Genomic DNA, 16,006 nt, shown 5'->3' on the forward strand with positions numbered 1-16,006 from the left:
CAAAACCCCCATAACATTTTTATGGGGTGCACAAATTTCACTATAATTTTTCTTTAAGATATTCCTCCCATACAAATGCCACATGTCCATTTTCAATCAAAAATCTCTAATAGTTTTCGATATATTGGAAAAAATCGAATTTCATTTTGTAACTTTTTTTATGTGCATATTTGTACTAAGGTAAGTTAGGTTCATTCGAACTATTTTTGGTCCCAGAATAGGTGATTTAATTTATGACCTGTATTTTTGTTACACCCTGTATATTATATTCTTTATCTACGGGGCATATAAATAATAAAGTTTTGCTGTATTAGTATTAACACTAGAAAGTCGGAGGGGCCAATTTGGCCCCTGTTGTGATTTGAAGTTATTGTAGTTTTTTTATTTGAGGCAATAAAAATTTCATATTTTGTGGCTTTTAATATTTTGATCTTCTTCTTCACGTGACATATCAGAATTATTCGACGTTGGCGATCACCATTGCACAATATTTTGATACAAAGCCTTATTTAACACAAAAAAATATTGATTACTAAATTTATTAAATGGTTTTTCTAACAAATCTACCCTAGAAATCTAAAGGGGCCAAATTCGCCCTGTGTAAGTTATTATCGTTTTCTGGAAAATTCGACGAGCCTTTCTTTCAAACTCCTGTAGGATGGGTAAAATTATATTTATGTATGTTTATTGTAAATGGTTACCCTTATACTGGTACTGATCATCTACGTAATAAAGATACAATTATTGGTGAACACAAAAATACAATAATTGTTGGTGTAGAGGACCAAAAGACGCGCCTTTTTACTACAAAAGTAACTTCAAGACGATGGTCTATGTACGTGTTTTATAATACTCTTGACTTATATCTATCTAATCAGCCCTAAACATCCATCCTTGGATATAGGCCTCCTCTTCCTTCTTCCATGCCTCTCTATCTTGGACAATTTGCATCCATTTTGACCCAGTGTGTTTCTTCAGGTCATCTGACCATCGCATCTGTGGCCTTCCCCTTTTTCGTTTGTGGTTCCATGGTCTCCAATGTATTACCATCTTAGTCCATCTTTCATCCTTCTGCCGTAGGGTGTGTCCGGCGAACTTCCGTTTAAGCTTTGCTACTTGGGTAGAGACGTCTTTCACTTTTGTTTTGTTAAGCATCCATTCGTTTCTTTTTCTGTCTGATAATTTAATGTTCAGCATTTGTCTTTCCATGGCTCTTTCTGTCTTTGCAATTTTTTCCATATTCTCTTTTGTAAACGTCCATGTCTGAGAGCCATATATTAAAACAGGGAGTATACATTGATTGAAGATTTTTGTTTTTAGGTATTGCGGGTATTTTCTGTTCTTTAGAATATAAGACAGTTTTCCGAATGATGCCCAGGCCAAACTTATTCTTCTATTTATTTCTTCGGTCTGATTTTCTTTATTTAATCTAGTGATTTGTCCTAGATATATATATATTCTTTTACTTGTTTGTGCCACTGTAATTACTGGTTCTTCTTGTTGATTGGTCATGGTTTTTGTTTTACTTAAATTCATCTTCAGTCCTATCTTTGTCGATTCTCTATCTAGTTCTTCCATCATTCTTTGTAATTCTTCACTTCTTTCTGCTATTAATACAATATCATCAGCATATAGTAAGTGATTCAGATATTGCCCGTTTATGTTTATACCCAAACCATCCCATTGCAGTTGTTTGAACACATCTTCTAGCGCTTGGTTGAATAGCTTGGGCGAGATGGTATCTCCTTGTCTTACTCCTCGGTTTATTTTAATAGGCTCCGTTTGTTTCATTAGCTTGATAGTTGTTGTTGCCTTATCATATATATTTGTAATTAAGTCGGTATATCTGTAGTCTATTCTGCTGTTTTGTAGGGAATTCTTTACTGCCCAGTGTTCCACACTATCACATGCTTTTTCGAAGTCAATAAATGCCATGTATAGCGGGATATGATATTCGTTAGCTTTTTCGATTAATATCTTCATCGTTAAAAGGTGGTCACTTGTACTGAAGCTTTTTCTAAATCCGGCTTGTTCTCTTGCCTGTTATCCATCTAATTTAGTTGTTAATCTGTTTGTTAATATCTTGGTTAATAGTTTGTACATCACATTTAGTAAAGTTATGGGTCTGTAATTCTTTAGATCCTTTTTATCTCCCTTCTTAAGTAGTAACAATGTTACTGCTTCGTTCCAAGTGTTGGGTATTTGTTTTGTCATTAATATTTTATTCATAAGTGTGTACAAAACTTCTCTAGTTGTTTTCCCACCATTTTTTAGCATTTCTACAGTTATCCCGTTTTTTCCTGGCGATTTATTATTCTTCATCTACTTGAGTGCTCTTTTTATCTCATTCTTACTGATTTCTGGTTGTAAGTCGGAATTGACATTTTTTATTTTTATTTGTAATTGCTTAAGGATTTCTTGTGTTGGTTTCTGTTTTGTATTGTAGAGGTTTTTATAATATTCTTGTGTTATTTGTATAATTTCTTCTATATTATTGGTCTCTATGCCTTCTTTGTTCTTTATACTATTAATCTGTATGCTTCCAAGCTGTAGTTTTAAGCACTTCATATTTTTATTTTGTTCAATGGTTTTTTCTATTTTTTCTTCCTGTACTCTCCTTTGACTTTCCTTGATGTTCCTTCTGATAGCTTTGTTTACCTCTTTGTAATCTACTGTGTTTCTCTTATCTTGTTCTATTAATGTTTTTCTTTTGCTCATGAGGTTTTTTGTTTCCTGGGATATATAGTTTTCCTTTTTTATTCTTGTTTGTGCTACCTCTTTTCCCGCCTTTGCTAATGTATCGGTTAATAGCTGATTTATTTCATCGATATTTTTGTTTTCCAAATCTCTAGTGGCCGGTATACTTTCCCTTATTTTTTGTTTATATTCCTCTTTTGCTTTCTTAAGTTTTCCCATATCTAGTTTCGATCTATTTTCCATTTTCTTTTTTGTTTCGAATTGGCTATTAATGCTGAGTTTGGCTCTGACAAGTCTATGATCACTACCGGTTGAGAAACGATTCAGCACTGTAACATATTTGATGATGGCTTTTTCTGTTGTAAGGATGTAATCTATTTCGTTTTTAGTATTGCCGTTGGGACTTATCCATGTCCATTTTCTTTGCGGTTTTTTGTTAAAAAACGAGTTCATAGCAAAAAGTTGTCTTTCCTCCAAGTAGTTCATTAATGCATGTGCTCTATTATTTCTTTCGCCGTATCCATATTGTCCTATTCTGTGTTCGTCTTCGTCTATTCTTACCCCTAATTTGGCATTGAAGTCTCCAATTATTAGCGTCAATTTAGTTTTCTTTTCTTCCACAGCGAGTGTTATTTCTTCGTAGAAGTTTTCAATATCTTCATCTTTATATGTGCTTGTTGGTGCGTATACCTGTATAATTTTCAACGACGTTCTTTTTAATTTAAGCATAATGTAGGCTACTCTGTCTGATATACCCTTGGTGGATTGTATGTATCTAACGATTCTCTTGTTTATTATAAAACCAACTCCGTTGGCATGTTTCCCGAGTTTAATAGTATTTTTTGTTCTCCTTTTCTTCTTATCTCTGACAGACCGATGACATCCCATTGTATATGAGTTAGTTCTTCTTCTAATTCGTGGAGTTTAGTGTCTTCATTCATGGATCTGATGTTATATGTACCTACGTTTAGTTTAGTCGAATGTTTGTTTGCCTCCCCCAAATCCTTGAGGCGGACCGGTTTGTCGGTGTGGGACTGTGAGTTGTTATCTCTACCCACCTGGGGTAATATTCCGTTTGTTTTGTGATTCGACATGTTTTCTTTGAAGAGGGTTTTTTGACATTAAAACGCCACGCTTGTCAGGCGGGTTGGCGAGTTTTCATTCAGCCGCCCATTCTGAGTCAGACGCTGTTGTCAGCCGCTCATTCTGAGTCAGACGCTGCGCTGTTTTGATTCCATACAAACCCTAAAATCAAGGGGTTGCCACGTCCGCCATCCATACCGTACCGAAGGTGTTCTTCTCCGCCATGGCTGCCGTTGTGGACTTCATCCGTAACCCTGGACAAGGCACCCTAAACAGGTACTAGTTTCCCGGGTCAGGAAACCCCTGGAATCTACGGAGGGCAGGGATTGATTCATTTTCCCTGGTAGGACTATCCAATGGAGTTCCTATCCGCACTCTTAACTTGGAAGCAATAAATGGATGGATTATTTATAAAGAAATAACTGGAAGTAGACTCAGTCTACGTAAGTTTATTCTTCGGCTGTGTGAAGAATTATGGGCCTCCCGAAATCTGGAACTGCGCCTAGCAACATCAGGTCTACCAACAGCGATCACTGTTACTCTCCAAAAACGAAAAAAATATCAGTTGAAAATATTTTGAAGTAAATCATACTTCCAATCGTTGCCACGGCTGTAACAAGGCAATGTGTGGCAAATATCAAAAGCTGCAAACTGTATGGTGTTGCGAAGGTTTTTGATGGGCAGCGAATATGTTAAACAATGAAAGTAAAAAATAAAATCAGATTCTATCGTCTAGAGTAGATTTAATTTCTTTAAACTGAGATTTAATTGATTAAAGAACGTGGGGCCAATGTGATCCCTTCGGGCTTTCTAGGTAGGTATACTAAGCCAGATTTTCTAGTGTTAACCACTTTAAAAATTCACATTGTAAGGCATGAATGAATCAAATCTGTAGAGTAATCTGTAGGTACCTACTTTGGCTTTGCTTGACTTAAATAAAAAAAATAGATATAAACAATCACAAATTTTGATGTTGGAACATATTTAAATGCCAAGTATTTAAATACTAAAAATGTACCCAAGTTTTTGGGTGAATTTTTATCTTAATCATTCACGCTTTTTGTACATTTCATATTTTTAACTTGGTATCGGAGCTAATGGGCAGGATTTCAAAATTTAAATACTTATTTATAGGTATTTAAATACTTTAGATAGAGCATTTAAATACCAAGTACTTATTTATAGTTATACACTGTTACTATTAAACAAAGTATAAAAGTTATACTGAGGATAAATCAGGTATTCGCGGTGTGCAAGTACTTGGAAAGGGAAACGAGAAACGACCGTGCGCGAGTCGCGGAGAAATATTGCAACTATCTTAAATAATTCATATTGTCAATTGAAATTGTCAAATTGACGTATATTTCATAACTTCTGTCATTGAAGCAGAAAAATTATATATTGCTTCACAATATTGATATCATATGTAATTATTATATAAAGGTAAATTTAATTAATTGTATTTTGCTTGCAGCACTGCATTTTAATAACTGATTTTATTTACTACATACAATTGTTTACGTTTGCTAAACATAACCTGCATCTTATTTTTTCTTCTTATTATTTTTTTTGGACTATGGTCTTGACAATTATCCAGCAACCAGGACTAATATAATTGGCCAATATAATTAAAAGTGCGAATAAAAGTACAGAGCGTAGAAATAGAGGTCGCTTTGCCGAACTTGCACGGTCCCAATAGGCAAAAGAGGAATCACATAACAGCGATTTTTCGCAAAACAAAACACTGTTTTGTATTTTTTGGGTCATTCTAAGCAAAATATGTTTTTACACGTTTTTTCGTAGGATGCATAGTTTTCGACATAAACGCAGTTGAACTTTCAAAAAATCGAAAAATTGCAATTTCTGAACCCGAATAACTTTTGATTGAAAAATAAAATAGCAATTCTGCTTACCGTATTTGAAAGCTCAAGTCAAATTTTATCGGTTTTAATTACTTTCATTGCTAAAAATTAATTTTTTTATTGTTAAACAAAGATATAAACACATAGTGATTGAATGGTGTTTTCAATACATTTCCCATTTGAAATCGAATGAATAGGAGCGCATACAGACAATTTCTACGTAGATTACGTACATTAAAACGCATGCATTGGGCACGGGAAACACTATGTGTTTATGGCTTTGTTTAACAAATAAAAACTTAATTTTTAGCAATGTAAATAATCAAAACCGATAGAATTTGACTTGAACTTTCAAATGCAGTAAGGAGAATTGCTATTTTATTTTTTAATCAAAAGTTATTCGGGTTCAAAAACTGCACTTTTTCGATTTTTTGAAAGTTCAACCGCGTTTATCTCTAAAACTATGCATCCTACCAAAAAACTCGTAAAACCATTTTTTGCTGAGAATCACCCAAAAAATACAAAAAAATGTTTTGTTTTGCGAAAAATCGCTGTTATGTAATTCCTCAAGTTCTTTGTTTATAACAAACTTATCGACATCCGGATCAATTGTTACCCAAAAAATTCGTGTTCTACGGGTCAAAATACATAAAAAAACTTGGGTAAGTCCATCTGAATTAAGGGGGCCGTTGTACCCCCCTGGCGACAGGACTAATAACCTATTTTCTGACTGTCAATATCATCAAAGGCAAAAATATATTATCTTTTGATTTGTTTTGTGAGTAATTATATAATAAAAAAATGTGTTAAAAGATATTGCGGCTGTCGAAGAAGTTGATAATTTAATTAACATGATAGAAAATACACGAAAAAGGAAACTTTTCAAAGATAGAATAAATCACTTTTCACAATACACCGATAAGGAATTCACAATTAAATATCGTTTTTCTAAAGAGGGTGTAAGGTTTTTAAATCCAGAGAAATAAGGTTTTTATCAGGAAACCTGAGCAGCCAGGTTGCAGATGGGTTTTTTGAATTACCTAATACAATATACAATATCAGTCACAATTGGGACGAGAATTTTAGTTATTAACAAATAAGGGTCAAAAATGGCAGTTTTTTCGTTTAAATGGCTACAGGCAAAAATGGGGTAATTCAATATGTAATTTGGGGTATTCATCTTTTAGCAGATGAGCAAAGCTTTAAAATGGAAGTTTTTAAATTGTGGTCCAATTATTTGTTGCTTCGAAAATTTCGAAAATTTAAAATTTGCTCTAACTTTTGCAAAAATGAATTTAAGACGTTGATGTTGCAAGAAAAGTTAAGTCAAATAGTCCATATAATGCCCAGAAAATTTCAAGCTGATTCGTCAATTAGTATAATTTTTATTCAATTTGTTTCTCCCAAGAGTTCGGAAAATAATAATGATACAGCAATTCTGTGGAAACCATATGAAAAAATAATACTGCAATAACTCATTTTTATCATTACGAAAACATTTTACAAAAGTAAAGTCAATTTTGGCTTATAAACAATTTGAATAATTCTGTTAATATTGACTGTAGACTTAAATCTACTTTGGGATTTGAAAAGCTGGTATTTTTATATAAACGAATTTTCAAAAAAAAACTTTTTGCCTAGGTTAATTTGGATTGTCAGTTACAGAGAAAAATCAAAATTGACATATTTGACACAATATATCGTTGTTCTATGTATTTGTGCAGAATATTACGACGTTGCCAAACTATTATTTCGGAATAAAGTGGGTATACTTATATCTAACTTATACCGACTTCATTAGTAACAAATTATGTTCGTTCTATATCTACCTTATATTTAGGATAACTATTCTAGATATAAATATGGAATAACCTTAGGATACGAGTGTTTTATTAGTAACAGTGATAGTATTTAAATACTTGGCAATTAAATACTTACTGTAAAGTCCAAAGCTTTAAACACATACTACATTCCCATTTCAGAAGCCAACGAGTAAAGTACTCCTCGCTTATCGTCTCTGCTAATAGTGTATCATATAAAAACTAGTTAGTTAATGTGCTGTGTTTACCAACAAAAATACTGGTAAGGCGATTTTTAATTAACAGCAAATATCGACAACCAAACAATTAGGCCAGTTCTTACTGGCCATACATATTTAATATTTTGGCATCCAGAATATTAAAATCAAATTATGGCATCAACATCATCTCAAACATCATCACAAACAGTACAACCCAGCTTCGCCGCAGTAACAAAAATCACACCAAAAAACCTACAACAGCAATATCATGTCCCAGTAGAAGTTTCGCCATCGTTATGAACGCTCTTCCTGACGTCGTGCTATTTGAATACATCAAGGCAATCGGCGAAATTGTTACCCCTAAAGAAATAACCTTTGCTTCACGAATTTCTAACCAGCGTATATGCATATATCTTTCTTCCTTATCCGTAGTGGATAATCTTCTGCAAAATTATCGGACCATTACTGTTAGAAATCAAACAGTATCTATTCGCAGACTTATTACACCAGCAAAGAGGCTACTATTGTCCAACGTGAGCCCTTCGATCCCGAATTCACTCATAGAGCAAGCACTTAAAGAAGAACTTCGATTACAACTTGCTTCTCCTATCTCTTTTATCCGATGCGGCTCACCTGAGGACGAATACGCTCACATTTTCAGTTTTCGACGCTCTATCTATATTATACCGGATAAAGAAAACTTTGAATTAAATACCTCAATTTTAATATCGCATGAAAATAACAATAATAGAATCTTTATCACTTCGGATAAACTTGAATGTTTCTTATGTAAACAATCTGGACACACTGCAGACTCCTGTTCTAACCCTCAAGAAATATCTACCAATCTTTCTCAAAATACAACTTCTAGCCTAATCCCATTTGAAACTCCTTCTACTATGTCTCGTCCTTCCTCCTCCTCAAAAGAAGAAATCAATCCAACTAATAACTACTTAATAATTCCAAATGAACAGTCTCTAATGTCAGTGTCCTTACCTTCAAATCCTTGCATCAAAAGAATTTATTCTACCGACACAAGTCTCGAATCACCCACTTTATCGATTACTGATAACCCCCCAGACTTAAACCCTATAAATGATAAATCTCCCACAGCCTTTGCAACTCCTAAAACAGCTCCTAAAAAGAAATTAAAAACTGATGACAAAGAACTTGGTAAAATTACTCCCTCTGCTCAATCAACTATTGAACAATTAATTTGTGCTAACCCAGAAAGATTTTCTTTGACAGCATTACAGCTTATTGCCTTCCTGGAAAATTCCTTTGGTAGCAGTGATCCTCTCAAAGAAGCTCATAACTTTACCACCAACATTAAGTCTCTTTTAGAAGACCTTACGCAAATATATCAAGCTGTATCTGATAGATCGCTTAAAAATCGAATTACAAGATTATCTAAAAAGCTTAAGATGACATTAAATCCCGTAGACGCTGACGAAGTTGCAAGCCTTTCATCCAATAATTCATGTACCTCCAACACCAATGATACCGATCTTTTCTAAAAATAATACAAAAGTCACTTTATTATAGGTACCATCCCATGTTGGCATTAGTGGTAACGAAAAAGCCGATTGCCTTGCCAAAAAAGCTGCATCATCGATGGATACCAGACTTAATGTACAAATCTGTAATGATCTAAAAGCCAGACTGAAGAAGCACACTCTATCCACCTGGCAAATTCACTGGAATAAAATTACTTCAGTGCTGCATAAAATTAAGCCCTCAGTGAACCTATTTACCTGCCCTAGTTTATCTCGGAAAAACATGGCAATCTTACGAAGACTGCGTATAGGACATACCCGTAACGCCAGCAGCTTGGTATTAGTCCTAACTTCAAAGATGTCCTCAACAGTACAGACCAAATCAACAAGGTTATCAAATTCCTCGAGAAGAATCAACTGTTAAACAAAATATAATTATTGTTAACTGATCTTTTTTTACTTATTTTAACTACTACTAATGTTAACTATATATTTATAATTTGTAATTTATAATATTACCATGTAAACTGTAACTCATGCTAATGGCCATAGATGTCACATGCACGTTAATTTAAATAAAAAAAAAATACATACTTACAAAAAGTATTTAAGTTTTGAAATAATGCCCATCAGCTCTGATACCAAGTTAAAAATACAAAATGTGCAAAAAGAGTGGATGATTAAGAAAAAAATTACCCAAAAACTTTCCCAAGTTTAATAACATTTGTGATTTTTTATATTATATCTAATCGTTGTTTTATTTAGTCAGACATATAGCCACAGTATAGGTACATATCACTCTTTATAGTAATAACTTTTTAGTTTCATTTTGAAATACATTTACAAAAGGTACTACATATTTGATTCATTCATGCCTTACAATGTGAATTTTTAAAGTGGCAAAACAGCAAAGCAGATTTACAGCAAAGCTTTATTATTTATATGCCCATTTCGCCGATTAAAGTTCATAATATAGGCAACCCAAATTACACGTCACAAAGTAGTGGGTCAGGATTTAGACAGAATTAAGTTGACAGAAATACAATAAACATGTACTACAATATTTGCTATCGATGCATTAAGTATTTCAAAAATAATAAATTTAAATGTTTTGTTCTTCTTCTTCTTTATATTTATAAGCAATTCTGCTTGTTCATCTGCATATTGATACCTCTATGGAAGGTTGTCCATTTTTTTCCGCTGTCGACCGATACTTTTTCCACTGATTGATGATTAATTTCTTAATAATTTGACCACTCGTGTCTGTTCTATTCTGCTAATGAAGTTATTCCAATATTGTTTTCTATGGAGTGACCATTCGTTTATACACTGTACGTTATATTTTGCTCTAATGTCTTCACTTCTCTTTCGATATTTCAGCGTATTTTCTGTAATTTTTCTCAATACTCACATCTCTGCCGATTTCAATAGTCTTTGGGTTCTGGCTGTATCGGGTCTTATTTCTGATGCCTAATATGCCATTATTGGCAAAATGGCACATACTATCAGAACATGTTCTGTGTTATTGGTCTTACACTGACTTTATTGATCCTTGACTTCATCTCAGTGTTAATATGTAGCCGTAATATGGTGTTATTAAGGCATCCTGTCAGCCTATTTGCTTTTTATACTTGATTTCTAACTTCTTTGTCCAGGTCTCCGTAGCTGGACAGTATCATTCCAAGGTATTTTAATTCCATTATTTGTTCAATACTGATCCCATCAATTTCTATTTTACATCTGATTGGTTATTTAGTGAGAACTATTATTTTAGAAATAAAATTGTTATATTTAATTATTGTACCCTTATGTTAAAATTGTGGACGAATCTTTGCAAACTATCTTCATCTAAGCTATGTATTGTATCGTCTGCGTAACAGAATATTTTTAAGTCAAAGTTTTAAAGTTTTCAACCTAATAGAAATAATAAAAATATTGAAAAATATTAAAAATATTCCCAAAAGATATTTAATTGAAAACTTATTGGACCATTTTCCTGGTATAACCTCCATGGCTTCTAAAAATTGCAAGCCAGATGGATGCTGAATAGGGTGGGCCGAAAAAACTAAAATTCTTTTTTTCAAGTCGTAATACCGCGGAAAAGTTGCAAATGTATGAGACTAAAAAGGGGTAAGAATTTAAAAAATATCGGTTTATATCTTCCGTTCGCGCATGAGCCATAAACTTTGCCGAAATTGGTAAAAAACTGATTTTTTGCGATAATATTTAACAGATTAAATTTAGCGTGGATACGTTTGTAATAGCTCATTTTTTTATTTTTAATAACCATACTAACTAAATTTAACCGTGTTATTAAAATCTCTTAACATTTTCCTTTCGCGCATAAGCATAAAAATAGCCAAAATGTGACAAAATTGCATATTTCATACACGTTTAATTTTTCGTAATTAAGAGTTTAGTTGAATGAAAATAATACTCACATATACATTTTGTTGAACTTGTATTGAGAACACTTAAAATAAACACACTCTAGACACATCATTTTCAGAACTTTAGTAGGCTGATATTTAAAAATATTGTTTGTGAATTTAGAAAAAACCAAATTTTTTTACGAGATGCAAGTTTTCAATTCGACAATATGGTCCAATGTCCCCAGTCCATTGTCCGTCCAGTCCATCTTGTATTATTTTAACACCTTTTTGCTATTACATAGTAGAAGGCACTTTGAACTGTGATTTTTGTGTAAAGTCCGGCATTGCAGACCTTGATAACAGTGTTGTTCTTATGAAGCCGTCGCGATTCTCAGCTCCGCAAACTTTTCCAGCGGCTTCTGTTACGAGTTTTACACATCGTTCTACTGTCTATGTATGAACAGGAAATGACTTTTATATTACATCCCAGTTAGGGGCTGAATCACTCTGAATAATTAATGTTATTTCATCATCATCTGTATCTTTTAATAATGGAGGAGGAGATAAGTCACAGTCTAACCAATGAATTATTTCTGAATAGTCTCGACATGCAAAATTTAGTTTTGGCAGTTTGAATATTCTAATGTTAGATCTTGTTTTATCTAGCTGTCTAGCTGTCAGAATTCTGCGAAGTCCAAGCTCTTTTATATGTTTTCTGTTATCTTGTGTCATAGCCAAAAATGTTCTGGATGGGCGAAAAAAGCATTACGCTCAATAACAGGTTCAACAACCCTGTTGACGAAATAACATTAACAACAACCTGAAATAAAATTAATTATTCAGAGTGATTCAGCCCCTAACTGGGATGTAATATTAAAGTCATTTCCTGTTCATACACAGGCAGTAGAACGATGTGTAAAACTCGAAACAGAAGCCGCTGGAAAAGTTTGCGGAGCTGAGAATCGCGACGGCTTGATAAGAACAACATTGTTATCAAGGTCTGCAATGCCGGACTTTACACAGAAATCACAGTTCAAAGTGCCTTCTACCACGGGCGCCCATATAAAAATTTTCAGGGGGGGCCAGAAGTGAAGATGTTGCACTTTATATTTTGTATACTTTGGATATACCATATATTATAATTTAAAGCACTCGAAAAGCCAGGGGGCCACGCCCCCCCCTGCTCATGGGTATGAGCTCCCACGCCTTCTACTATGTAATAGCAAAAAGGTGTTAAAATAATACAAGATGGACTGGACAATGGACTGGAGGACATTGGACCATATTGTCGAATTGAAAACTTGCATCTCGTAAGAAAATTTGGTTTTTTCTATATTCACAAACAATATTTTTAAATAATAGCCTACTAAAGTTCCGAAAATGATGTATATAAAGTGTGTTTATTTTAAGTGTTCTCAATACAAGTTTAACAAAATGTATATGTGAGTATTATTTTCATTTAACTAAACTCTTAATTATGAAAAATTAAACGTGTATGAAATATGCAATTTTGCCACATTTTGGCTATTTTTATGCCTTATGCGCGAACGGAAAATGTTAAGAGGTTTTAATAACACGGTCAAATTTAGTATGGTTATTAAGAATGAGAAAATGAGCTATTACAAACGTATCCACGCTAAATTTAATCTGTTAAAAATTATCGCAAAAAATCAGTTGTTTACCAATTTCGGCAAAGTTTATGGCTCATCGCGAACGGAAGATATAAACCGATATTTTTTAAATTCTTACCCCTTTTTAGTCTCATACATTCGCAACTTTTCCGCGGTATTACGACTTGAAAAAAATAATTTTAGTTTTTTCGGCCCACCCTAATGCTGAAGGGAAGAAGACAAGAGGGAATTCAAAAACTTACAATTCACGACCCCGTCTGTTCAGCTGGTAAATTCCAACGGAAAATGGACCTAGTTACTCAAAGGAGTAAAACTAATATAAAATGAAATAAAAATAAAAATGTATACCATTTTTATTCAGTTGCAATGCGAAGGTAAAACTGTCTTATTTTTCACTTAGAACAATAATAAAGCAAAAAAATAAGACAGTTTTGCCTTCGCATTGCAACTGATTAAAAACGGTAGACATTTTTATTTTATTATATTAAAAAACAATAAAATCCTGTATAAAAGGTATATTTAAAAACCCTTAAAAGGGCCACATCAAAATCACATAAATAGTTTTCGACTGGTTTACCAGTCATCATCAGTGCTTACGTGCAGTGTACATGCTAACCACCAAGATAGTATTTAACAAAAATATGTGGGTCAAAGCCCAGTAAAAGAAGTCCGTCAAGGAAACATTGGTTTAAAAAGCTACATTAAGTATGGATGTTTAAAATATTTAACTAATCTGCCCCAGGTAACATCTTAGCTGTGGATTTGACTTGTTTACATGTTAAAAGTATGACGGCAAGTGCCGTCATACTGTAAAATATAAGGTTGGTAAAGATTCGTATCGATAAAAGCTTCTGTAAGAGGAGGCGAATTTTTTATCCTCCAGTAAGAATTTGTTAAAGTTTCTGTCAAAAGTAGACCTATTTTGTGAACCATAGTTGTATTAAACGTTCTGTATTTTACTAGACATTTTTGTTTGCTAATATTTGCCTACGTATGTATAAAGGTGTTTTTGAGCCTCTGCTAGAACTGCGTGGCGATCTCTTGCTAGCAGCTATAATAAGTGTAAGCAAGCAGCTGGCAAAGATTGTACTTTGTTGGTACACAAGCAATCAATATAAAGTTTAGTAGTGGTCTTTGTGTACACAGATGGTCAGAAATTGCATCACCGTTGGTAACAGTTTTCCAAGACAACCAAACCACGGTCGCCACACCGCCTTTACAGCCAGGATCATAGTACAAGTGAGTTAGGACAGACAATATATAAACGGAGAAAGGTATTCACTCGAGCAACTTCAGAGCGGAGATATAAACGAACCGGCAAAAGAAATGTGTCCACTGGGAAAAACAATTGAAGAAGACAGTAGATCTCAGGAAAACAAAAATAACGCTAGGAAAGTTAGTCAAAGATCTCCCATGGGAAGCCCAAGCACAGAAGATAATATAGCAAAGATAACAAAGCTAAACAGTACTATAAAAAACTAAAAAAATTATTCAGCAAACGATAAAAATCAGCAACGAAAATTGGCTATGAATAAGGAAACGCTTGTAAAGAGTATAATAAAAAACAAAAAACAAAAAAATCGAAGTAAACGAAAAACTAACAAGATCAGAATAGGAGCATGGAATATTAGGACTTTATTAAGAGCAGGAAAAATGGAAGAGCTGGCGAATGAGATGGAAAAGTACAAGATCAAAATCTTAGCGCTACAAGAAATTCGATGTAAATTCAAGGATCAATAGTAAAAAATAAATACACAATGTTTTATTCCGGAGATACCAAACAAGGACATAATGGTACAGCCTTACTAATTAGCAGCAAATTAAGGAACAAGGTGATAGATTTCAAAGCAGTATGTCGAAGATTATCTTATGTCATAATAAAGAACAAGCAATCTAATTTAACAGTCATTAATGCATATGCTCCCACCGAGAATGCGAATGAGGAATACAAAAACGATTTTTACGAGAAACTCGAAGAGATATATGAAAATGTACCCAAGAATGACATATTAATTTTACTAGGTGATTTCAACGCAATGATAGGAAAGGAAGATATAAACAAGGACGTAGCTGGTAAGGAAACTCTCCACACAACTACGAATGCTAATGGGAGAATACTTTGTAACCTAGCAGCAGCAACAGACACATTTATAATGAGCACACACTTCAAACACAAAAAAGAACATAAGGTAACATAGCTAATACCAGGATCAACTGAAGGTAATCGAATCTATCATATTTTGTTTTCAAAAAAGTGGAGGAGAACAATTCAAGATGTCAAGTCGTATCGTAATGCAAATGCAGATTCTGACCACTTCCTAGTAATAGGAAATATGGAAATGAAAATAATTAAAGACACAAAGAAATTCACGAAAGAAAAAATTGGAACGTAAGGAAACTAGATTCGGATACTGTTCAGAAAGATTATTCTAAAGAGTTTAAAGCAAATTTAAAAGTTTTGAACCTTAACATAGAATAAACGTGGAAAGAAATAAAAGGCCACATTTCGATAGCAGCAGAAAAAATAATAGGATACAAAGAAATAAAAAGGCAAAAAAAATGGTATGACGAAGACTGCGAAACAGCAACCAGGGAAAAAACCTAGCACGAAAGGAATGGCTGAAGACAGGTAGAGAAGAAGATCTGGAAAATTATAGGAGAAAAAATAAAGACTCAGACAAATGCTGTACAAATAAAAAAAAAGATATGGATTGATGAAGTTACAGAAGAGTTAAAAGTAAATAGCAAGAATAATGTAAAGCTTTAAAAATATATAAAATCACAAAACAAGAAGAAACCAACAGTTAAGATTGATGCCAAAATATGGGAGACATACTACGAAGAG

General features: G+C 33.4%; 2 protein-coding genes across 8 annotated transcripts in view; one reads left to right on the plus strand and one right to left on the minus strand.

The window, feature by feature from the left end:
- Positions 1–9,489, plus strand: part of LOC126890433 (uncharacterized) — an 84,306-nt gene extending 74,817 nt beyond the window's left edge. The window contains exon 4 of the mRNA XM_050659360.1: positions 9,208–9,489. Coding sequence (XP_050515317.1) covers positions 9,208–9,230 — 23 coding nt within the window. The 3' untranslated portion in view covers positions 9,231–9,489. The remainder of the gene's footprint in view (positions 1–9,207) is intronic.
- Positions 1–16,006, minus strand: part of LOC126890431 (uncharacterized) — a 502,412-nt gene that overhangs the window by 5,940 nt on the left and 480,466 nt on the right. The window lies entirely within an intron of this gene.

The sequence above is a fragment of the Diabrotica virgifera genome, chromosome 8, assembly GCF_917563875.1.
Source record: "Diabrotica virgifera virgifera chromosome 8, PGI_DIABVI_V3a".
In the NCBI taxonomy this organism is placed as follows: Eukaryota; Metazoa; Arthropoda; class Insecta; order Coleoptera; family Chrysomelidae; genus Diabrotica; species Diabrotica virgifera.